We start from the raw sequence: 24,952 nt of genomic DNA on the forward strand, positions 1-24,952 counted from the left end.
CCCAGCAATTCCGCCATCGCTTACTAAATCATGCATACATTTTCCTACCACCTGCTCCTCACTCCGCCCCACCCACCATCCATCCCCAGTAAACAGTGCGGAGTAGGAGGAACTGCAACGACGCTTCGCATCCCAAAGCAGGGCACCTCCTCGGGGCCCAGGTGTCCCGGATGAGAACCGAGGACCCCCCGCGCCGCAGGCGACTCTAATTAGACGTCCACCGCCTGACAGGCGAGGAAGGGGAGAAGCCTCCGAGAGCGGTCAAGCCGTGTGAGGAAAACCACGGCCTAGGGCTATGGCCAGCTCCGCCACGGTAGAACGCCACGGCCGACGCGCCCACGGCCCGTAATCCGGGTACCCGCCGCGCAGCCCCTCCCCCCACGCCTCACAACAAAGCCACGGCAGAGCCGCGGAGGCCGGCATCGGCCCGCGGCAACAAGCCCGCGTTGGGTCCGCAACGCTGCTTCCTTACCCTCCTCCACTTCTCGGTGCCCGAGAGCACAACCTTCTTAGACGAATTCGCAACTCCAACCTTCCACAAAAACGGCGACGGAACACACCTCACCCCGCATGGAAGCAGCGGCGAAATGGCTCCGACCGCGGGACCGAGGGGGCGGAGTCAGCGAATCAAGCTTGCGCAGTAGGCGACCTCCTGAGCCAGCACGCCCGGAGGGGCGGGGCTACAGCTACTTCCGGGCGCCAAACCTGAGGTCGCGCGAGACCCGCTGGCCCAGGCCTACAATTTCCTGTCAGTCGCTAAACCGCTTGATTTCTGGAAGTTACGTCTCTTTGCTTCTTTATTTGTAGAGAAGGCTAGCCCGCAACTTAACTCAGTCTCCTTGCATAATTTAGAGACATGCCATCACGGATCTCCTTTTTGATATATATATATATTTTACATAACGGCAGTGTTGCAGGATTAGTCCTTCCAGAAATTTATCAGAATAGCCATTTTAAAGTATGCCAAAGAAATTATTTCTGGGTGCCATGGGCATGTTAAAATACAAAGTCTGAAATATTTCTGCCTCACCAAAATGCTTCAGGCAATGTGCAGCATAGTGGCTCTTGCCTTCAATCACAGCACTCAGGAAACAGAGACTGGCACACTTGCATAAATTCAAAAAGCCTGGTCTGTGTGGCGAGTCTCAGAACAAGAAACAAAAGCCTTAGAGGTTAAACTCACTTGTTGCTCTTGTCGAGGACTTGGATTGCATTCTCAACCTCTACATGGTGGCTCACAACCATTCCTAACCTCAGTTTCAGGGGATCCAACTGGTGCAAACATGGGGCACTTTCATACAGGCAACAAAACATTCATAAAGTAAAATAAATCTAAAAGAAGAAAGAGAACCCTGTTTGTTTTGTTTTTGCCTGGGTGGTGGTATATGCCGTTAATCCTATTGTAGTGAAACCCAGTGCCCCACAAAAAAGAAAACCCTAGCTCAGGATGCATCTCCTCCACTTTCCAGTTATCTCTTAGGTGGGAGCTCTTTGATCCCTGTCTTCCTCCCAGAGACAAGGTTTCTTTGCTTAGCCCTGACTGTCCTGGATTTGTAGATCAGGTTGTCTGCCTCTGCCCCACCCCCCACCCCAGGACTGGGATTAAACGTGTGCTCCCAATTACCTCAAAATCCTGTTGTTTCCTTTAGCTTCAAGTGAGAAGGCTCTTTTGTGCTTAGTACTTGATTTTGAGAGGTGTTGTTGTAAGGAAAAGATGACGGGGCACCAATGAAAGGAAAAGTCACTGAATCCCAACAGTTGTATTTTTGAGGTGCTGAGGAGTAACCCAAGGTTACCCTATTACTAAGCTGCGCTTCAAACCCAACATCCTCAACCTGTTTATCTGCTTATTGTTATTTTGTGGTAAACTAGCATACCTCAAGCTCTGATTTCATCTCCGCTCATGGAAACAGAATTATTGAAACTTCAAAAGGAAAACAGTTTAAAACTTCCTGGGCCAGAGGGTGAGTGCAGCTCTCTGCTAATATGCTTGGCTAGTGTGCAGAAGCAAGGGCTTCCAACTCTAGCACCGAAACAGAACAGTGGAAATTTCACTTCCGCTCACCCTCACCAGCCCTTCCTCAATTTTAAGGACTTGTCTCCTTCCCCTGTAGTTCTAAATTATAAAGCCCTCCCCCCCCACCCCCCCACCCCCCCCACCCCCCCGTGGCTTTTTCCTCTACTCTCTCGGGACTTTTTGTCTGAAGATAAAAATGCAGATCTTGACCCAGGGTGATCCTGCTTCCAAACTTTCCAAAGCCAACAGAGAAAAAGACTCTTTGAGAGGATTTCCTATCCATTGTCTCACTGTGACCTTTCCCTGACCTTCCCACCCTTCAATTTACCTAAGAGATTGGAGGGGGAAAAAATCTCCATGGACAGCCTCAAATAAATCTATTTTCTGCACCTAATTTTGTCTCAGGATATTTTTCTCAGAAAGGAGAGCAGTATGAACCCTTGATTCCAGTAAGAGAACTGAGAGGAAAAAAAAAAAAAAAAAAGAAAAGAAAAGAAAAGAAAAGGAAGAAGAAGAAAGAAACTAGGAGAGACTGCTTGCTTGAAGTCTCTAAAACCCTGAGTTCCAACTCTAATATCATAAGAAGCATGGTTCCTCAGGTCTTTCATCTCTCATTCAGGAGATAAAACCAAGGGGATCAGGATTCAATATTATCATCTTCAATAAATAAGTTTGAAGCCATCCTTGTAACAGGGTGCCAGACCTTCACAGCACAATTGACTCCATGATAGAAGTACCATTCAGGCTGTAATCTCAGCATGTATGAGGCACCAGCTGCCAGAAAAAGGCTCAGGGCTACACTGGAATCCCAAACTCTAGAGTAGTCACTATCTACCTAATAAAAACTTTCCATTGGCTTAAACCCACGCCAGAGCAGTCTTCTCTGCTGAACCCATCAACATCGTAAAACAATTAAGACCCTTCCACAAAACAAAAACCCAGAAAATTAAGAAAGCTAAGGAGGTTTCTAAGTAAGTAAAAGGCCTTTGCTAACAAACCTGGGGACCTGAGTTTGATCCCTGGGACCCAGATGGTGAAATAAAAGAATCTAGTCCCTCAAGTTGTCCTCTGACCTCCACACATGTTGTGCTTATTCGCAGGAATGTGCACACTGGAGCACACACATTTGCATTAAATGTAAATATATAATCCTATAATCCCAGCTATTTGGGAGACAGACGCTGGAGGATCACGAGTTCAAGGCCTGCTTGGGTTACAGAATGAATGAGCAACTTGTTCTAAGATTCCATCTCAGTATAAACGGGTGGAGGGAAGGCTGAGAATGTACCCCAGTGAAAGAGCAATTGTTTAGCTTGTATGAGCTCTGTGTTCAATCCTCAGAGTTTAAAAGATAGATGATAGATAGATGGATGGATGGATGATAGATAGTCTGGACTGAGTACTGTTAGGTTACAGATCCCGCTGCTCTTCCCCCTCCCCCCATAAATTCTCCTATTTTCTCTTTCTTCCCTTATCTCCTTGTACTGCAACCTTGAGGGTCTCACAGAATTCTCTCACTCATGCAGCTAGCTGCAAAAAAAAAGGTCAGCTCTCCTGTTGATAAGCTGGAGATAACTTTGAATTGTAACTTTCTTCTCTAGTCTAGGGCCTTCCTCCTCCATTTCAGGCATGCATCCAGGTCGGCTGGGTTACATGTAACTTTTTCTTCCCCTTTAGAAAATCTCTAAGAACCCTTTGTCCTCTGAGTGTGAAGATTCTCCCTCCTTTCACAACCCTGGACCGTTGCCTATAGTGTCCATGCTCTCTCCTGATGCTCTCCCAATTCAGGGCTGCATCTCTGCTTAGTTCTACAAGCTTCAGACTGCCAATGCTGATAACAGAGAATGTGGAGTGAGCTCAGGGAGGAAGGGAGGATGGAGGGCGGGAGAGAGGTGTAAAATATAATTGAGCCAAGGATGTATCATGCAGTTATAGTTATTGATCAAAGGCATGTGGTACCTAACCCTAACCCATGTCTTTCTGTGAACCTGCAGTAATTTCTAAAAGAGATGGAGCAAAGTTGGTAGTGTAGGCCTAGCATAGTGGCACAAGCCTATAATCCCAGCCCACAGGAAGCAGAGGCAGGACGATCAGAAGTTCAAGGTTATCTTCAGATACTTAGGGTACTCAAGACCAGCCTAGCTTTTATGAGACTATGTCTCAAAAGAGAGTGGTGCGGAGGTAAATGCCTGCCATCCTAATCTTTAGGAGGCTGTTCAAGCATAAATTCAAGGTCAAACTCAGTAGCATGAGATTCTGTCTCAAAAACAAACAAATGAGGTGGCATATTAAGAGGCCTATGGTACTCAGTCCAAAATGGTTGTTAGGTAGATGTTTTATTAATGTGACTGTGAAGGCAGACACTGGAAATAAGCTCTGTGACCACAGTGACACATGTTGGCTGACTAAAGTCACTTACCAGACTCCACACTATCTGCATACGGCAAATTCTCAGTAACTGTTAGTTTAATGTGTAAATAAAGTAGGAAATGTTTATTGGGTAAACTGTTTCCCCAAAATTTGAAATACATTGTCTTCTTTCTTCCCCCTCTTCTTTTTGTTTTTGGTTTTAAGATAGGGGATTTTTTTGTTTGTTTGTTTGTTTTGTTTTTTAACAGACCTGTGTGTTGACCAGGCTTCTCTCTAGACCAGGCTGCCTCTGCCTCCCCAATGCTGGACATAAAGGTGTGCGTCACTGTGCTGGGCAAAATACATTGTCTCTTAAATATTATCCCTTTAAATTTTAAACTCTAGTCCTTATTGTCAACCAGTGTAAACTCGGAGACTGTGAAAGCATAAGAACTTTATTGGGGTCTTAGGTGAATGAAAAACTTGCCCTAGGTATGGTGGAGGAGAAGGTTCACTGTAGATTAAAAATCGAGCTTAGCCAGAGGCAGGAATGTCTGGGAGAGTCCAGAGTGTATGAAACAGAGTCAGGTCTGGTGAGGAGAAGGGGGAGGAGAGGGAAAAAGGCAGGTAACCAATCAGCTGGATTATACAGAAAGGGCAGTGGGAAAGACAGCTTAGCTCCTGAGCTGGAGAAGTTTAGGGTAGGAAGAGGGTATGCCAGCCATACCCTGTAACTGGTGGAAACTGAGGAATGCTGGGAGAACCAGGCAGCCAGGTCCATTTTGTTACCTTAAATAGGCACCTCAGGTAGCCTTTTGTGACAGATTTGAGACCTAACTTTAGGAATTGCAACTAGAAAATATAGCGTGCAATTAGAAAGTATTATTTTTATTATTATTAAGAGAATTGACTCCTTGTTGAAGCACACCGGATGGCTTTTTGCCTTGGTTTTGTATCTGTCTCTTTGGGTCATCTGCTCTGCACATAGCCATGCTAACTCCTCAGAGTGTGTTTAAAAACTCTTGATATCTCTCATAATACATCTCATTCATCTTCAAGGCTGAAGGCACAGAAAGAAGAGTAACTAGGGCTTCGCTACTTACCATGTCCAGTTCTCAATATCCCTCTGCCCAAAGGCCAATAACTTTTGTAAAGCTGAAGTAGATCCTGAATTACAGGAAAAGCAAAGCCTGTAGGAACAAACCAGCCCCAGGATGAGGGCAATTACCTCAGATGGCAGGGCTGCCCGCTGGCAAAGCAATTGTCATCTCCCAAGAGTAACAAGGACCGTACACAACCAGACCTGAGACAATAACCAGTCAGCCATGCCTTCACAGGACTGTGTATACCTTTTGCTCAGTCCCTCCCTCATTCTTCCTCTACTTAAATCTAAAGCTTAGGGCTGGAGAGATGGCTCAGTGGTTAGAGCACTGACTGATCTTCCAGAGGTCCTGAGTTCAATTCCCAGCAACCACATGGTGGCTCACAACCATCTGTAATGGGATCTGATGCCCTCTTCTGGTGTGTCTGAAGCACAGACCGTGTGCTCATAACCCGTAATTGTACATACAAAGTAAGGAAGGAAAATAAAGACTTGGGCAGGCAAGCAAATGTTGAGGACACAGCATCTGTTTACTCAGTTCAGTCAGTGGCTCTACTTCATAAAAAAATACTTTTCAGGCAGGAAAGACTATGACACCAGGGAGAAACCTGGATCTATACTGTGCAAACAAAAAATACTAAGACTCAAATAAATGACAGTTTAAATATTTTTTCATTTTAACTTTCTCTAAAAGAAAATTGGCAGAAGTAAAAATAGTTTGTATGTTTACAGAACATACAGAAGTAAAACCTGTGCTAATGCTACTAACAGTACCACAAAACTAGGAAGGAACATTGAGGATTTATTATGCTGAGGTCTTCATAGTACATGTAATCTGAAGATAGAATTTGATTCATTAAAGTATAGACTGTAAACACCAGGATAACTACACGTATTAAAAATAATTGTGATGCTCTTTCATATTGAATACAGCATGTCCTCCAGATCAAGGAAGACCTGGAAAGACCTGGAATCACGTGGTAGTCATGCACTGCATGGACAAGCACTGGAGTCTTCTGGAAATCAGAGCACAGCTGGCTGCATCACCTCAGGATCAAGTTTAGCAAATGTCATGTCATTTACTTTGGGCAAGTTAGTAGAGGATAGAGGTGGATAAATCATGGAATGCATTTGGCAGGGCAGACATGAGTAAATGCTGCCAAAATCAAGTCTGTGTCTGTTCCCATTTAATGTGGTGTAATCAGATGACTACGCTGTTCTGAAAGAAAAGACAGTCTCTCAGATGCTCTACCATCATGAAAGACAACTGTTATGCAGAGAGTTAAAGAAAGATTAAAGGAGGTGTGTGGGTTTGAATACAATGGCCCATGGGAAGTGACACTATTAGGAGGTGTGGCCTTGTAGGAGTGGGTATGGCCTTGTTGGGGGAAGTGTGTCACTGTAGAAGTGGGCTTTGAGGTCTTATGCTTGAGCTCTGCCCAGGGTGAAAGAGAGCCTGCAGAAGACAGTCCCTTCCTGGCTACCTTGGAATCAACTTGTAGAACGTTCAGCTCTTTCTCCAGCACCACATCTGCCTGCAGGCTACCATGCTTCCTTCTAAGATGATAATGGACTGAACATTATCTGAAACTGCAAGCCAGCCCTAATTAAATGTTTACCTTTATAAAAATTGCTTTGGTCATGGTATCTCTTTACAGCAATGAAATCCTAAGACAGTGGGTCTTGGTGGCTTGAAATCTAATATAGGGAAAGTCATTAAATGTTAACAAATGCTTTTCAAAGAGAATAAAAGGAATTAGTAATAATTCAACAGTAATGAGAAAGTGAATAATAAAAATGTTCAACTTATAACTAGAAATGCCACAGATTTTAATATTAAACACATAAAACATAAATGAATTAAATGTAAATGGCTCAAACACACCAATTAAAAGACAGTGAGTATCCAACTGGTGAAAAAAGCAGTCTGATAGTTGTTGTTTCCTGTTATTTTTGTTGTTAGAGGTATGATTTTGTTTGTGTGTCTCTCTTCTTTTGCTTTTCTTGCTTAGTTATTTTCTTGCTTTTCCTAGTGTGTAGTTTGCCTCCTTGTGCTGGGTTTTCCATCTATTATCCTTTGTAGGACTGGATTTGTGGTCAGATATTGTGTAAATTTAGTTTTGTCCCAGAATATCTTGGTCTCTCCATCTATGGTAATTGAGAGTTTTGCTGGATATGGTAACAGGAAACAACAATCACTATTCCTTAATATCTGTTAACATAAATGGACTCAATTCCTCTATAAAGAGACATAGGCTATCAGACTGGATACATAGACAGGATCCAACATTTTGCTGCTTACAGAAAACTCATCTTAGAGACAAAGACAGACACTACCTCAGAGTAATAAGGCTGGGAAGAAAACCTTCCAAGCAAATGGCTCCAAGAAACAAGCTGGAGTAGCCATTCTAATATCAAATAAAATAGATTTTCAACCAAATGTTATCAAAAAAGATAAAGAAGTACACTTTTTACTCATCACAGGAAAAAAATCTATCAAGATGAATTTTCAATTCTAAACATCTATGTTCCAAATACAAAAGCACCCTCATTCATGAAAGAAACCCTACTAAACCTCAAAACATATATTTCACAATACACAATAATAGTGGGAGACTTCAACACCCCACTCTCAACAAAGGACAGATCATGGAAGCAGAAACTGAACAGAGATGCAGTGAAACTAGCAAAGGTTATGAACCAATTTGGAATTAATAGACATCTACAGAACATTTCATTCAAAAACAAAAGAATATACCTTCTTCTCAGCACTTTACAGCACATTTTCTAAAATTGACCATATAATCAGGCACAAAACAAGGCTCAATAGATATAAGAAGATTGAAATAATTCCATGCATCTTATCAGATCACCAGGGACTAAGGCCAGTCTTTAATAACAACAAACACAACAAAAAGCCCACATACACATGGAAGCTGACCAATGCTCTACTCAATGATAGCATGGTCAAAGAAAAAATAAAGAAATTAAGAATTTTTTTAGAATTTAATGAAAATAAAAGCACAGCATACCCAAACCTGTGGGATGCAATGAATAAAAATAAATTATATGTTGGGTGTTAAGTTGATAAGAGAGTTATTGTGATGCTTGGTAGTGATTATCAATTTGACATGATAAAGAATCACCTGGGAAACAAAGTTCTAATTATATCTGTGAATGGTTATTTTTAAGTAGGTTAGATTCTGTCCAGACCTCTGATAGATTATCTTGATTTAGTTAACTAAGGCAGAAGAACTCAACCTAAAAGTTGGGAACACTGTTTTCTGGACCTGGATAAAAACTGATTAAATGTGGAACAAGAGGTGAGCACAAACTTCATTTGTCCTTCCTTCTTGATGCTGACACAGTATGAGCAGCAATCTCGACCTCCTGAAACGATGATTTTCCTTGCTGTACATCTAAACAGTTGTCACAGCACCTAGAAAAGGAACTATAACGCCTCTTCGTGTTTTCATGTTTGTTCCATTAAGATTAGAGACCTGGGATGTGATTCTCGGGACTCAAAGGGAGGGAGGGAACTTTAGATGAAATGCCTTACAGTGGGGAGAGGGAAATTGTAGAGCCCACCTCCAGCAGAAAGACAGGGCATCAAATGGTGATGGGGTTCCATCCGTCAGTCAAAACTCTGACCCATAATTGTTCCTGTTTGACACAATTGCAGGGAAACAGATGAAGAAAAGCAAAAGGAAAAGGAGGTTCAGTGACAGGCCTAAGGTGGGAATCAGCTCAAGGGGAGGACCCAAGGCCTGACACCCTTACTGAGGCTATGTAGTGCTCACAAAAAGGGACCTGTCATGACTACGTTCCAAAAGATCCAACAAGCAGCTGACACACTCCGATGCAGATATATGCACCCAACAAATAAACAGAAGCTGTTGACTCCTGTAGTTGAATTAGGGAAAAAGCTGGAAGAAGCTGAGGAGGAAGGCAACCCTGTAGGAGGACCAGCAGTCTCAATTAACCTGGACCCCTGAGATCTCTCAAACATTGGACCACTAACTAGGTTTCATATACAGTTGATATGAGGCTCCCAACACATATACAAAATAGAACTGCCACATCTGGGTTCAATCAGAGAAGATGCACTTAATCCTCAAGAGACTGGAGGCCCCAGGAAGTTTAGAGTTCTGCTGGAGTGGTGAGTATGGTGGGAAGGAGGAATGGGATGGGGAAGAGTCAGAGGTTGGACCAGGCAGTGAATAAAATCTGGAGAGAAGATTAAATAAAAATTTTTTTAAATTTAAAAAAGAATTACAATTGTTCCCCAAAGTTTCAGCTTCTCCTATTCCCAGGCCCATGGCCAAAATAATAATAATTGTAGACTTATTATTATTTAAACTTTAACTTTTAACTTATTATACTTCAGCGCTCAGAGCTCCGAGGTCAGCTACTTGCATTTTCCTGTGAAGCTCTACTGATAAATGACATGGGCAGATCTGTCAGGCAGTGGCCAGAGAGAATCAAGTCAACCTTTAACTCAGTAGTTCTCATAGCTTTCTGTTCCGTACATTGCACACAGTGTCTCTCCTAAGAATCCCAATGTTTTGACTTAGTTTTACTAGTGTATAATTTTATGCATTCTATACTTTCTTTATCCAGGAACCACTCTCAAATATGCAAAACTTATTTCATAACTTCAATAACTTTTTCCTTTCTTGGGTCCCAATGTTGGCTCTAATTCATTTTCTAATAACGTCTTCAAACTTTCTTTGCAAGTCGAGCATTAATCTGGAACGACCACTGTACAATTATTCCATTGTTTCCAAGATGAGAACACACAGCCCGCACCTGGGCCATTAGGACTGTGCTGTGCCCCTGTGCCTCAATTTCCAGTTCTTTAAGAATCATTGCATCAAGGAACATCTAGTGTCACAGAATCTACCAGAGCAGAAAAAAGAAATAGGAAAGTTAGATATGATAGAATAATTATGCACACCAAGGCCAACAAAAAAGTAATCATGCACAAATAAAATCTATACAGCCATTGTCCAGGTCTCAGGTTAGGAGAAATAGGAACAACTGTGTTTTACAAAGAGCTGCCTCGGGCTACTGAGGTGTCTCCATCCTGGCCTACTGCAGGCTGTCTCTTATTTCAGATGGCCCTCTAGAGGGATGTCTCCTGTTTCTCAGGGTCCCAGACGCCATCCATTTTTACGGGGAGCTGCTGCGGGCTTCTGAGATGTCCCCATCCTGGCCTACTGCTGGCAGTCCCTGTCATGGTATGCTGTCCCCAGCAACGTCAGGGCGGGGCACATAAAAATGTGACTCCCAAGATCTTGAGGGAGACTTCTTCCATCGTGTGGACCTGAATTTGGGTCATCGCTTTGGCCACAAACACTTTAATTCCCTGAGACCCCTTGCAGACCTTTATTTTTCCAGTATTCATTTATTTACTTATTTGTATGTTTCCAAGTAACATCTACAGGTATTCCTTGTAACCTTTCAATGCCTGTGCATCTGCGTGCCAGGTACAGTGTTGAGGCACACGGCTCCCATGGAAACAGCTCCTTCTCTCCCTCCCATAGCTTGTGTTGGCCTGTACGGAGGCTAATCCTACCATGTACGCTAACCTAAGGTCACACAGACACACAAATCTTTAGCCCTTCCCTGCCCTTCCATCTCAGTCATCGATCTTTGACTTTTCGGACCATAGACATCACCATCTTGACTCAGCGGTAGTCATGTATACGCAGCTCTGGGCTTGGATGAATAAGGAATTATTTTGGGTCAAGAGCGACAGCGATGAAGGCCAAGAGGGCAGAGAAACATATTTACGTTTCTGGCTATATCTTATCGAGCTTAACATCCAGTTCCGGTCATTCTCAGCATCCGGTTCCAACTTAAGTCAATTTACAGTTTTCCGTACAAAAACTTCTGGATTTTTTCCATGAACCGGAAGTGAAAATCAGTCTGAGCCACATGGTTCCTGGAATATTGCAAATGAACAGGACCATTCAATCCTCCACTAGCTGATCCCAGAACTGCTGGTGCCTGCCCTTGCTCAAATGTAATTGAAGAAACATGCTTGGTGAGCGGGGGTTAGCGGGTTATGATCTGACTTGGGCCCAGTGAGTCCTTTTCTAAATGCCTGGATACCCTAACCACAATGAATGCTGAAGTTATGCTTTAACGCTTATATTCAGCTCTGAAAGATGGCTCAGCGCCTGGGAACGCTTGTAGCCAACCCCAAGAGCCTGAGTTACAGTTCCAGGTGGTGGAAGTGTTGCACCCAGATTGTAAGAACTACAAAGAAACCACCAGGAAACACAACCCAATGTAATCACATGAGGGTCTATATTCAAGTTCAAGTTTGAGCCACCAACTTTCCTGATGGGGCAGGAAGCAGCGTTTAAGGGGTTGTAACCTCATGGGAAGATGATAACATTATCAGACAACCAAACCCTCCAAAATTCCCATGGAGTAAAACACCAACCTTTGTGCACACTTTGAGAGACCTATTGATCCAGTTTAGTATGTAGCTGAAGATAGCAGTGTCTGGCATCAATGTGAGAAGAGACTTTTGTTCCAGGGAGGGCATGTTTTCCCAGTGTAGGGGAATGCCAAGGCAATGGGGTGGAGATGGTGATCAGGAGATAGTGCACCTTTGTGATGGCAAATGAAGGAGGGGGGATGGGAGTGGGGCAGAATAAAGGGATAACATCTCAAATATAAATAGAGTTTCTAATTTAAAAAAAGAAAAAAAAAAACATGCAAGTGGGGGTTTCCAAGCCTTGGCATTGCATGAGAGGGTAAAGGAATATTGGTCTCACAACTATAGACCATAAACTTGGTCTGCTCTGTTTCTGACAGAGGACAGTCCCTAAAGTCAGGTTGGATTTTCTGTACCTGGGCCAGAACCTCATGGCACTGATGGAGTAGACAGGTCAAATCAGGGTTGTGTTGGGGCGTCACAGGGTTCTGGGAAGCAGGTGGCTGGAAATAACCAGTCAGGTTTGATTAGGAGCCAGGTCTATTCTGGAGATCTGAATAACCAATGTTTAGGGGAGCCTCCAAACCAACATCTGAGCATGTTTTCCTAACACACACCTGGTCCTTGCAAAGTATAGAATTCCTGTTCCCCAGGAACTGCCCCAACTGGTCACTCTTTAAAGACCTGCCTCACGGCATGCACAAACAGTGCGGCCACAGGGAGGAGACTGCAGGGGGATAGTCGTGATCAAATTCTGTCCCAAAGTTAATTTATCCGCCTCTTTGTCTTCCAGTGCTGTGGTGACAATAACACGCAGGCAAGGCGGCCGTCCTGCTGTCACTGGGTCCAGTCTCTTTGATAAATAAGCCTCCAGCCTTTTCCCTGGTCCTAGAGTTTGGGTCAAGGCCCCTTTAATGACTTCTCTTCCAGCAATCTACTGAGCCTTGGCATTTCTTTTCTTCTGGATGCAAGGCTTTGTTGGCTAGGAGGACTCTAACTAAATCTTCCTTTAATGTCTTTGCTGTCTTGCTCTGTACTCTTCTTCTTCACCCTCTCTGCAACTTTCACTACATTCCCTCAACCACTTTTCTCTTAATCTTTCTTGAATCTGTAACTTCTTCCTAATGTCGGGCACTAACTAATTAATGAAAGCAGGGCTACCATACTAGAATTTTCTGTTTTCTTGGGGTCTATGTGTGCATAACCTTACACATAGTCTTTATGACTTGTTCAAGAATTGCTGCTTTTATCAATTTCCTGTCTAATATTATATCTAGACCCTGGCAAAATTATGGTTGAGACCCGCTGAAAGAGCCTGGTGGTAAATCTGGAGATGTTCTTGAAGAGACACAGGAAACCTGCCCCCATCTCTTCATATCAAATCCTGCATTTTCCTGTCCCTGCTCAGAGCCAGAGCAGTTAGCACCTCCCTCCCCATTAACAACCAGCATTTCTCAGGTGCAGATGGCTCCTGCCCTTAAAAGGAAGCAGGAGCCAATATTCTTGAAGCGATGAAAGCCCACTCTTGGACTATGGGAAAGAGACAATTAAGTGTTTGCAGACAGCTGTGACCCGTTTGTACATACACTAACTTCTGATAATGAAAAGAGTTAGTGCTTCCCAGGTCAAGAAGATCCCTTTCAGCTGTGGGGTTCAATCAGGTTTGAAAGATGCGCTCTCTCCCCCTCCCCAGTCCTGTAATGCCTGAGAATGCCAACTTGTGATACTCATATAATACAACTTATATATATCTCAAGCTTCTGGACGACAGCATAGTATTCATAACCTGCGGAGCAGGTCAGACTCATACAATAGAGACTGTCTTTACAACTCTGAGACCACATCTGTTCGGACAAGGGAGCCAGTGCTTCTCCTGGCAAGAAGGACAGTCATTTACTGATCAAAATGAGTGACCAGGAATCTGTTGCAAGCTCTGGTGAGGGATACATCTGCCCACTGGGGTCTCTCCTGTACAGTCTGTCCAGGCGTGGAGCCCTGCTCTCTGGAAACTCACCTCCCAACTCAGGGAAAGCCTGATTAGGGCCACTGGTCCTGAGAAAAAAAAGGAAGTCAGTGATTGCTGGGAATTGAACTCAGGATCTCTGAAAGAGAAGTCAGTGCTCTTAACCTCTGAGACATCTCTTCGGCCCTAAGACTGATGCCACCAAGAGGATGGAGCTGGCTGTTGGGCTGGAGTCTGCTCCTGTTGTTTCTTGTCACCTTAGGCCATTCCTGTTGACAAAGAAGTGTTCGCAGTGGGAAAGAAGGAAGACTTTTGAAATACTTTATCCTCTACTGTTGACACCCTGGGGAGATAAAAGGTCCCCCTCTGGTGGCCATCCAACATCCAAAGCTGGCCACTCCAAGTTGCAATAAACGGTCCTTAGCCCTAACTTCCGTAGATGAGTCAGTATAAGATTAAGTACAGACACAAAATCGTCGCTCCAAGACTGAAAACAAAAACAAATCCAAAGGCTCAAACTCACAGAGTCACAGATTCCAGCTTCGGACACTGAAAACAACCGGTGGCGGAGCTCTGTGCCTTCTGCCAAAAGCTCCTCCAACTGACCGCTGGGCACTTCATCCCCCTGGAGTCAGCAGGGTCTTCCTGCCCCCGAAGCTCTGACCTCATCTGCTCTCAGCTCCTTGCCACTTATATAGACACCTCAAAGCTTTTTAAAACCTGAAAGCAAGAATAGTCGCAGACAATGCACAAAGACACAAGGTCTGGGGGTTCCCAGCCAACGCACCAAATGTTGTTCCCAGATTGTAAAAACCCCAGAGACCACCAGAAATCACAACGCAGATGTAAGCACCTGAGGGAGAGAGAGCTTGGGCCACCAACCTTCCTGATGGGACAGGAAAGAGAATACACCCCAGGTCTAAGTGAAGGGGGTTTATAAGAGGAAAATCTGCAAGTGGGGGTTTCCAAGCCTTGACATTGCATGAGAGGGTAAAGGAATGTTGGTCTTTCAACTAATTGGTTTATAGCATCTGGTTAAACCACAAGGAGGGAGTATCCATCAAGGAGTACTTGGCCTGGGAAAGATTTGTGTTTTCTTAGCCCAGTCTTATCAACCAGCTGCAGCTGCTGTGTGTGTGTGTGTGTGTGTGTGTGTGTGTGTGTGTGTGTGTTTTGCAGCTGCCAGTGGCATTTCCTGAGTTTTTGTTTGTTTGTTTGTTTTTTAGACTTCAAGGGCGGGGGGGGGGGGCATGCCTTTCTAAGGGCAAGTTAACTTAGGATGGAGTCAACAAAATGGAGTTTAGTCTGCTACCTCAGTCCTTCAGAAGTTGATAATTGAGTCCTGTAGGTGTTAGTTCTGACACCCATCGTGTTTTCTGTGGCTCTCAAGGGCATACATACATAAGTATATTGATAAGGCTGGCAAGAGGCTAAGTGGTTAGAGCTCTGCCGGCTCTTGCAGAGGCACCAGTTTGATTCCAAGTACCCAGGTGATTCACAGTCTCCTGTAACTCCAGCTCCAGAGATATGAACCCCGTTCTGGCTTCAGTGGGTACAGGTGTGGTGTGCGGTGTGGGCGTGGTGGGGCGTGGCCTGGGCCGGAGGGGCCAGGTGAGAAGGGTCAAAAGGCCTTGATCCCAGCAGGAGGGGCTTCCTTCTGGCCTGAACTTGGCTGACCTCTGAAGCTTCCTCTGGAATCTCCCGGGCCTCCCCAGCCTCGGTGAGGGCAGCCTGCTTCCTGCAGGCGGTTTGTGCGGGTGGGGGAGAAGAGGGAGCCCAAGGGAGGGGTGTGGACCCTCACAAAACCGACTTCAGTGGGGAGTTTACACAGGGTGAATGATTTGGGAGTGAACCAAATCATTCTCTTGTCTCCTTTGTTTTTTTTTTTAATTTTTAAAAAATTTATTTATTAGATTTTAAGTATACTGTAGCTGTCTCAGACACACCAGTACAGGGCATCCATCAGATCTCATTACAGATGGTTGTGAGCCACCATGTGGTTGCTGAGATTTGAACTCTAGACCTTTAGGAAGAGCAGTTAAAGCTCTTAACCACTGAGCCATCTCTCCAGCTCTCCTTTGTTCTTTTAAAAAAACGCTTTAAGTGTGTGCCTGAAGGAATAGATGGGCACCACGTGCAGGCCATATTCCTGACTGCTCCCACTAGGAAGTGGGGGTGCCTGGTTCTCTATTCTTGGTATCTAAGATACTAACGAGGCCCCTGGTGCTTGGGTGGGGGTGGGGAGTCTGAAACCGTAGCCCCTATAGTAAAGCCAGGGCTTAGGGAACACAGAGGATGGGGGAGATGGGTAAGAGGTTTCCTTCCCAGCTGGGTTCAGATGATGGAGAGGCTACAGGAATGGGTGGGGGTCGACTTTTCTGCCTTCCAAATACCTATACCTGCTCTTTGTAGGACTTAATCTGATTGTGACCTCAAGAATCTTCGAGATGAATCCCCACAGCCAGATCAATGGCATCTCTGATGGAATTTTGGTGAGAGAAATACTGGTGAGGGGTGCAGTTATGTTTTAGAGACTGAGTCTCACTGTCTCCACCTCGCTTAGAACTCAGGAGATCCTGTCTGCCTAGGTAGGATGAAAGGCCTGCCCCTCCGTGTTGCACCTTGACCCCTGTCAGTGCAGGTGAAAACCAGCAGACAGGGCCCACACGTTCCCAAGGTCAATCCAGTGGTGATCAACACTAGGAGTTCACCTGGTCCCTAGTGCATGGTGCGGTCAGGGCTGGAGCCCCTCCTGGCAGGCTGATCTTGAGTTCCCTGTGTTAACAATATATTGATTAAAGTTCGGTGCCCAGTTTTAATTCCCCCCACTTGGGAGGCTGAAGCAGGTGGATCTTAGTTCAAGGCCAACCAGCGCTATGTAGTTCCCAGAACAATCAGATAGACTCTTTCTTGTGTGTGTGTGTGTGTGTGTGTGTGTGTGTGTGTGTGTGTGTGTGTGTTTGTGTGTGTGTTCGTTCTTCTCCCTCCTCCCATACACTGCTTTTACCTCGTTTCTCTAAATGTCAAGGTAATTTCAGAAGTCTCTGCAGTAAATTGACTGTAGGGCTGTGGTTCTCAACCTGAGGATTGTGATCCCTTGTTGGGTGCATACTACATGTCCTGAACGTCAGCTATTTACAATTCGGAACCCTAATAATGTTAGTTATAACGCAGGAGCAAAAGTAATGTTTTGGTCACCACACGAGGAAAGGGTTGCAGCATTAGGAAGGTTGGGAGCCATTGTTCCAGGGTCTAGAAGGTTTTACCATGCCCTGTGCCAGAGAGTTCCAGGGCTTGAAATAGGACATGACTCCCCACCTGGGTGGCTGGGGGGCAAATGGTTTTGATCTTTGACCTTTCCAGGCTCCCAACTTCTCCAGTCCGTATTTATCCATCATGGAACAGCTGCCTGAGGAGCTCAACAGGTGAGGGCGTCTGTCTGTGCTCCACATCTCAGGATGGGTCCTTGTCCCTAGAGAACCAGCCCTGCCTCGACAGCAGAAAGTGCAACCTGGTTTCCAGTGAAGTGTTGTTTGGGTTTGTTTTTAAGCCCATGTGATATTTTGTGTTATCTGTGCAGGCTGAGACTGGAGGGTGGCAAGTTCTAGGCCACCAAACCTGTCTTCAAATGATCTCTGGCTAGGAGATTGCTCGGGGCAAAAAATGCCTGCCTGCCTAGCATGTGCAAAGGCCAGGGTCAGTCTCAAGAGTTTGGACGGCATCTTCTCCATTTATAGATTAGGTGGCTCATCCTCTTGGGGTTCCACCCTAGGGTAGATGCAGGGGCTTTCTCTAGAAGGATGTTCAATTTCTTTCCCCCACTTAGCATCCTCTCTGAAATGCTGGTCCCGATAGACAACACCTCCAGCCTGGTGAGTCTCCCTGGTGGCAGCCAAGAGGGGATACTTAGGGGGTGGATGTTGGGGGCTGTCTTTAAGTTCAGGCCCTGGGGCAGAGGCACAGCCTGTGCAAATGTCCTGAGGCAGGAGGGAGCCTGGCTGGTTAGGGGTGGGGCAGCAGGGAAAAGCTCTGTCAGCTGGGGAGAGGGAGTCAGGCCAGGGCCCTGAGGGCTGCAAGAAAATTAAACTTGATTTTTTTTTCCCATTCAAAACCATATAGTAAGTAGTATTTAAAAGTTAAGATAAACAGAGCAAAATGGCACACACCTGTCATCCTGGCACTGGGGAGGTGGAGGTGGGAGATCATCCCTGGCTAAAGTGAGTTCAAGGCCAGACTAGGCTATGTGGGACTTTGTCTCCAAAACAAAATAGGATCTAAGAGATGAAGACCTTTGCTCAGGGTCACTCCTTGTTGAGACCTGCCTCTCACCTGCTGTGATTTCAGGTGTTCACTATAAACCAGTCCTTAGAGCATCTCAAACAGGTGAACTGGGGACTGGAGCTAGGTATACTGACCCTGGCAGGATGGAGGCAGGAAGGGAATGGAAGCCATGTCAGCCTCCGGGAGGGCGTGGTTTTCATTTCAGGGAATTGGGAGCTGCAGAGCATAGGGGACAAAGTCAGGGAGGGAGCTGATTTAGGGTCCTCACTGTTGGGATTCTGTAAACCCCACCCCTCAGTTACCTAGCAACAGTCAGGCATACCCCACCCCTCAATTACCTGGCAGTAGCCAGGTATGCTCCTCCCCAGTGACCTGACACTATAAAAGGAGCTGCTTGAACCCTCCTCTCTCTCTTGCTCTTGTGCTCTTGCAGCCTTGCTCTCCCACCCCTACCCCTCCTCTTCCCTTTCCCTTCCCCCTCTCCCTCCACGTGCTCATGGCCGGCCTCTACTCCTCTACTCCCCCCCCCCCACCTCTACCACACTCTTAACTCTCCCATGACCTGAATAAACTCTATTCTGTACTATACCGTTGTGTGGCTGGTCCCTCCGGGAAGGGAATTCCCAACATGGACCCCCCCAGAGGCATCTCCCTTGCCCCCAGGCCTCGCCACACCTCCATGGGCCACATGCCCCCACTCTCTTCATCCTTCCCCTAACATTCACATCCTGCGGTGGAACATCCTTTTTGCCTGGCTCCCAGATGCCCTGAAGGTTCCTGGGTAAGACACACACAGGAAGAAGCCACCGGTCCTGTGCATCACTGGAGGGACAGGCCTGTAGAGGGGCACCTGGCTCTCCCTGAACCCCCCCACCCCGTGCCAGGGCATGTGTGTCCCCTTCTGCCTTTTCCCTACCACCGGGGCCCCTTTCTCAAGGGTACTGACAGGTAGGAGGCACTGCCCAAGGCCAGATGTCACTGGCAGGGAGCCAGAGCTAAGTGCAGTTTAGCAGGGCCAAGGGGGCAGATCCAGCTCCAACCCAGGAGCTTTCCCTTCTTCCATCCTTGGTGCTCTCCAAAAGCTCCCAGGGGAGGAGCAGGGCTAATAAAAAAGACAGCCCCTGGTTGCTGCTGCTGTTTGGGATACTAAGAGACTCAATGTACAAAATAACATTAAATCCTTTGTGGGGGTGAGGGGCAAGGCTCTGTGCCTCAAGGGAGCATCCAGGCCCTTAGTGGCAGTGTTAGTATCTTTCTTTTTGAAGCTTTTTGAGACAGGATCTCAAACTCGGTATGTAGCCAAGGGTGATGCTGAACTCCCGACTCTTCCTACCTCAGCCTTTGCAGGGAAGGGTGAAAGGTGTGCACCATGCTTGGATGTGTGCCAAGCTTTAGCACAGGCTCCCCTTCCCCCACTTCAGCAAGGCTCAATCCTAATGTGTTGTAGGTGGAAAAGTTTGTCAAGCTAATAGAGGTCATTAGCAGGACCCCAGACCTCCTGGAGGTGATCAAGGTGAGTATTGGTCTTGGGGCTGGAGGGAACAGGCTTCAGTTGACCAGGTCATGTGCCTCATGAGACCCCCACGGGCTCTGTCCAGACCATCCAGAACTCGGCTAAGAAAGAGGACGAGCAGGTCCCAGAGTCTGCAGCTCCCCAGAACCCCAAGTTCAAAGCCACCCCAGGGCCTCAGCTGTCCACCAGACGTCGGTTCCTCTCGGAGGCTGATGAGCAACAGGATCCTCAGCCTGTCTGGGATAAGGAGCCCCAGTCCTGGCAAAGCTTCCTGACCCAGGAACTCTGGAAACTGTACATGGACAGCTGCCAAAAGAACCAACAGGAACATGGGGTGAGGGTTTCTCACAGGTGAGGGGGAGCTTCCAGGCACAAACCTTTCTTTCCTTCTACCTCCTCCTCTTCTCCCCCCCGACCTGCCTGTTGTCACTGCAACAGAGAATCTGCTAGAATTGGTGAGTACCCTCGACTGGAACCCCCAAGGATTCACCCTATAGTGTCCCTTAGAACCCTCCTTCCTCATCCCTACACCCTGACTTCTCAGGATGAGCCCCACTGCAGCCAGGAACCCCTAGGCATATGCTAGGTTCCCCCAGGGTGACGTGTCTGACCCAGTTCTGTCTCCCAGGAAAGCAAGGACTCAGGCCTGTGTTACTCTAAACCGGAACCTCAGCCCAGGCACAGAAGCAGCCTGAGTGACTCTGGTAGGAAGGCCAGGCCTTGGTGGGGGGCGGGGTCGTAGTTCCTGGGTTGGCTCTGAATCCTGTCTGCACACAGAGGACCCCCTCCTGATCAAGTCTCCCTCAGACCTGCTTGATTACCCAGAAGACTTCAGTCAGCCCCAATTTGAGACCCAGGTGAGTGGGAGACCCAGATGCAGACATGGAGGGGGGAGGTCACAAGCCAGCTGGATCAGTTTCTTTCTTTGTATCTCAGGAATCTTCTGGAAGAGCGGATACATTTCTGAAGCCCTTGTGAGTATCTGTTCTATTGGCCTCTGAAGGGAGAAAGCATGATTACCTCACCCTTGTCTCCTACCCCTGCCTCCCTGTCCTTCAGTCCCTCGGCTGTCCTTACCATGTGGTGGAAGATTGAGGGGCTGGTGAAAGGGCTCGGTAGGTAAAGGGGCTTCAATCCCTGGGACCTACAAGGTTGCGAGTGAAAAGTGACTCCCACAGGTTATACTGCCTCTTCCCCCACACTCCCAATTGATGAGTACATTTAAGAACTGTCTCACTTAAATCTCAACCTAGATTCTCAGAGGGGACAGTAATAATTAGGGCTGTAAGGATGCATAGGAGCTTAGTCTAATCCGGCAAAGCATTTTAGACTAGGGGAAGCCCGTGTGGCTATGGCAAAAATTGAAGGATGCGATTGGAGCCTGGCTCCTAGCTCTCAAGAGGTAGAGGCAGGAGGACTAGAAATTCAAGATCGGCCTTTGCTCCATAGGATGTTGAAGGCCAACCTGGACTGAGGACCTGTCTTGGAAACTTCACTCTGTGTTACATATCCCCAGGTCCTGGGACTCTGAAGTGTCTGACACATCACCCTGGCAATCGGAGAGGTTCGCTGTCCCCCATGCGCTGCAGAAGGTGCGCGTGCTGAGACACCAGGAGCTGCTGTTGGCAGTAGCAGTGAGCTCCTTCACGGGGCATGTCTTCACCTGCAGCCAGAGCGGCATCAAAGTGTGGAACCTCATGAGCCAGGTGGCTGAGGACAGACACCCTGAAAGCCACTTACGATGCAGCGTTTTCCAGGTGACTGGGCGGGGACGGTGTGGGGGATGGGAGGTGCTGGAAGAGCCACAGGTGATCCTGGCTCATGCGAACGGTCTTCTGCAGGCCAAAAGGACATACCTGCGCACCTGCCTGCTGTCCTCCAACAGCAGGACCCTGTTTGCGGGTGGACACAACTTACCTGGCGTGATGGTGTGGGACCTGGCTGCCCCAATCCTGTATGAGAAGTGCCAGTTGCCCTGCGAGGGCCTGTCCTGCCAAGCACTGGCCAGCACAAAGAAAAACACGGTCTTTGCTGGCTTCACAGATGGCACGGTCAGGATATGGGACCTACGGACTCAGAGGATAGTCAGGTGCAGACACAGGGACAGGAGCACCGCGAGCTGAGGACTGCAAGTCCTGAGGTCTTTCTTGCCCAAAGCCCTCCCTCAGAGTGGAGCCACGCCCCTGCCCCCTCACTAGGGGATTCTGGGTGGGAATCCACCCCATCTCATCTTTGGGGGATTCTAGGTGGGGACCTATCTCTGACTATGCCCCCAGCCTGCTTTTTACCTTTAGGTCAGGGAGTCTCATGTAGCCCAGGCTGTCCTCAGGCACAGAGGATAACCTTAAACTCTCCTAATCTCCTCCTCACCTTCTCCTTCACCTCCCAAGTGCTGTGTAGCTTATTCATTGTAATTCTTGTGGGACAAGGAAGAGCAGAGGCTCAGGACAAATCAGGAGCCTGTTCTTCTAATAAGTGGGTTCCAGGAAAACGGAACTCAGGTCTCCTTTACCCACTGAACGACCTGGGAGCCATGCGGTCAACACTTTTATTCACTTGATCTGACATAGGGTCTTGATATATAGACCAGGCTAGCCTGGAACTCGGAGCTCCACCTGCCTCTGCCTCTGGAGTGCTGGGGTGACAGGCTTGTGCTGCAAGTCCTGCTCAGTTTTTATCTTAAGGTCAGATCGAGTGAAGTTTGCAGGGATAGCACTGAACTTGCTCTGTAGCCTAGGGTGGCTCTAACCTGTGCTCTGTAGCCTAGGGTGGCTCTAACCTGTGCTCTGTAGCCTAGGGTGGCTCTGACCTGTGCTCTGTAGCCTAGGGTGGCTCTGACCTGTGCTCTGTAGCCTAGGGTGGCTCTGACCTGTGCTCTGTAGCCTAGGGTGGCTCTGACCTGTGCTCTGTAGCCTAGGGTGGCTCTAATTTGTAATCATCCTATTTTTTAGCCCCCTGAGTAGCTGGGATGACAATTGAGTCACCACAGCCAGCTTTGAGTCTTCCCCCTCACCCTCATTTTTGAGACAGGGTTGTCTTTATGTACCCCAACCTGGCCTGGAACTCATGGCAGTTCTCCTGCTTCAGCTTCCTCAGTGCCTGATTTATAGGTATTGGTTTGGAACATCACCCTTTAGAGACAGGGACTTTAGGATGCCACTCTCCTGTTCTTGGCAAAGGTGGAAGGGTACCTGCTGGTTGGGTTGGTCCCAGGGCTTTGGGGAAATCTTAGACTGCTGAGCCTAGGCTTTCCCCCTTTGTCTTTCTGGCCAGGGACCTCAAAGGCCCTGTCAATTCAGCCAAGAGCCTTGTGGTCAAGGATGACAACGTCTGGATTGGGGGTCTGGACTCCTGCCTGCGATGCTGGGACCTGCGGACGGCCAAGGTGTCACTGGAGTATCCGTTCCAGGCCCAGGTGCATAGCGGGCTGTGGTTGGACAGGTGTGGGCCTTCAGGTTGACATGGTGAACTCAGTGTAGGGAGAGGGAATAAATAGTCCAGGTCAGATCAAGTGGGTTTTGAGATGTCACAGGGCAGGGGTCTTTAAAATAGCTTTTGTCATACTGGACAGGGGTATTCAGTATTCAAGCTGAGGCAGGAGGATGAACAAGTGAGTCCATCCTGTGCTACGTAGTGGAAAAGGGATGTGGGTCTGAGGGGTGGAATGCGTTTCCACCTTCTGAGTTCCACTGTCACTCCTGTCACTCAGTACTAAAAAGCTAGGGGGATCAGGGTCACAAGTTCAAGGTCATCCTCAACTACACTGGGGTCTGAAGGGATAGCCTGGGCTACATAAAAGCTGATAAAGACTCATTACAAATATTTTAGGGTGGAGTTCAAGGCCAGCCTATAAAATCAAGGCTGAGTTCACTATAGCTTAGCCTAGGCTATGGAGCAAGACTGTCTCAATAAAACCAAAAAAGGGAAGCAGACTTGTCACTGCCATATTTAACCCTGTAAAATTCATGAACCTTAACAGAGGAAAGTGTGGGGACTGTGTAAAGGAAATAGTCGGGTAACGGCCTGTCAGCAAGTCATGGGGGGGGGCTTTCGGACTATCTGCCTGGCTGGGGGTCTGATTGCTGCCTCTGCCTGGTTCATGCAGATCATGAGCCTGTCTCACAGTCCGACTGAAGACTGGCTGCTGCTGGGCCTGGCTGATGGCCAGCACTGCCTGTTGAACAGCAGCAAGAAGAGCCAGGTGTTCCCTGTGGGCACCAAGGACACGACCATCTTAGGCCTCAACTTCTCCCCAAACGGTAAGGAGTCCACTGAGTCTGACCATGGTGGTTCAGATCTTTAATCCCAGCACCAGAGAGGCAGAGGCAGACAGGCCTGAGTTCAAGGCCAGCCTGGTACAGAGTAAGTTCCAGGTTAGCCAGGGCTCCACAGAGAAACCCTGTCTGGGAAAACAGTCCACTGAGGAAGAGAAGAGCATGCATGCACTGTGGCCACCAGCCTTTCTGAGGATTCTGCTGTTTCATCAATGCCCCCTCAGTGCTTTGGTGCTGTCCACACCCCAACATATTTCATTGACATAGGAGTTCAGAGTAATTTCTGGCTACTTGGGGACTCCTGAGCTATGTAAGACTTAAAATGGCAAAACACAACAAAAGACAAAACAGTAAACCTTTTTGCCTTGTTCTTTGAGGCAGGGTCTTGTGTAACCTGGACTCCTTCTCACCTCAAACTGTCGGTCCTCTCGCCTCAGCCTCCTGGGTGTCTGGTGGGAGTGAGTGGGCGGGGTCTGCTGTAACCTCACTGCCCTGTTCTCTCTCCTCCAGGCCAGTGGTGGGTGAGCATAGGTATGGACAACCTCATCACCCTCCACAGCATGCCCAAGGGAGCAAAACTATTTCAGGTACTTATGTGCAGAGAGCACCTGGGGGCCCCCAGCAGGACCCTCAGCACCATCCCCACAGGAGCCAGCTCTGAAGCTCTGGGTTGAGAGGAGCTACGCTCACTCGGCTGTTGTCTCACAGGTCCCCGAGGCTGCTGTGGTCAGATGCTTCGACATGACTGAGAACAGCAAGTTGATTGTCACAGGATCTGGGGACTGTGCCTCCGTGTACAACATCAAGTACTGACAGCGTCAACTCCCCTCCCCTGACTGCACAATGGTAGATGGCGATGGGTGTGAAGGGTCTGCAGTGCTTCTGGAGGGTTCCATGGGGTGCGCAGACCCCGAGTCACATGTAATAAAGCATTTGAAAAGGCAGAGATTGTCCTTTATCCGGGTTTTGAAAGGACTTTGTAGCTCTGAGCCCTCCAACTTC

At 47.4% G+C, this 24,952-nt stretch overlaps 2 protein-coding genes across 2 annotated transcripts in view; one reads left to right on the plus strand and one right to left on the minus strand.

The window, feature by feature from the left end:
- The window catches only part of DHX9 (DExH-box helicase 9), a 30,890-nt gene extending 30,280 nt beyond the window's left edge, over positions 1 to 610 (minus strand). The window contains exon 1 of the mRNA XM_080917665.1: positions 473 to 610. The gene's annotated coding sequence lies outside the window, so the exon portion shown is untranslated. The remainder of the gene's footprint in view (positions 1 to 472) is intronic.
- On the plus strand, positions 31 to 24,763 carry LOC308421684 (transducin-like enhancer protein 6; the record flags this gene model as incomplete). The annotated part of the gene is given in 16 exon segments (XM_080918129.1): positions 31 to 102; positions 318 to 640; positions 1,873 to 1,964; positions 16,295 to 16,389; positions 17,246 to 17,307; positions 17,709 to 17,754; positions 19,611 to 19,718; positions 19,720 to 20,027; positions 20,292 to 20,380; positions 20,454 to 20,533; positions 20,613 to 20,650; positions 21,193 to 21,765; positions 22,950 to 23,091; positions 23,782 to 23,935; positions 24,461 to 24,537; positions 24,659 to 24,763. Coding segments are annotated over 16 exon segments (2,364 nt in total).
- Positions 24,764 to 24,952: the final 189 nt, after the last annotated feature.

Source organism: Micromys minutus (assembly GCF_963924665.1).
Source record: "Micromys minutus genome assembly, chromosome: 6".
NCBI classification, from domain to species: Eukaryota; Metazoa; Chordata; class Mammalia; order Rodentia; family Muridae; genus Micromys; species Micromys minutus.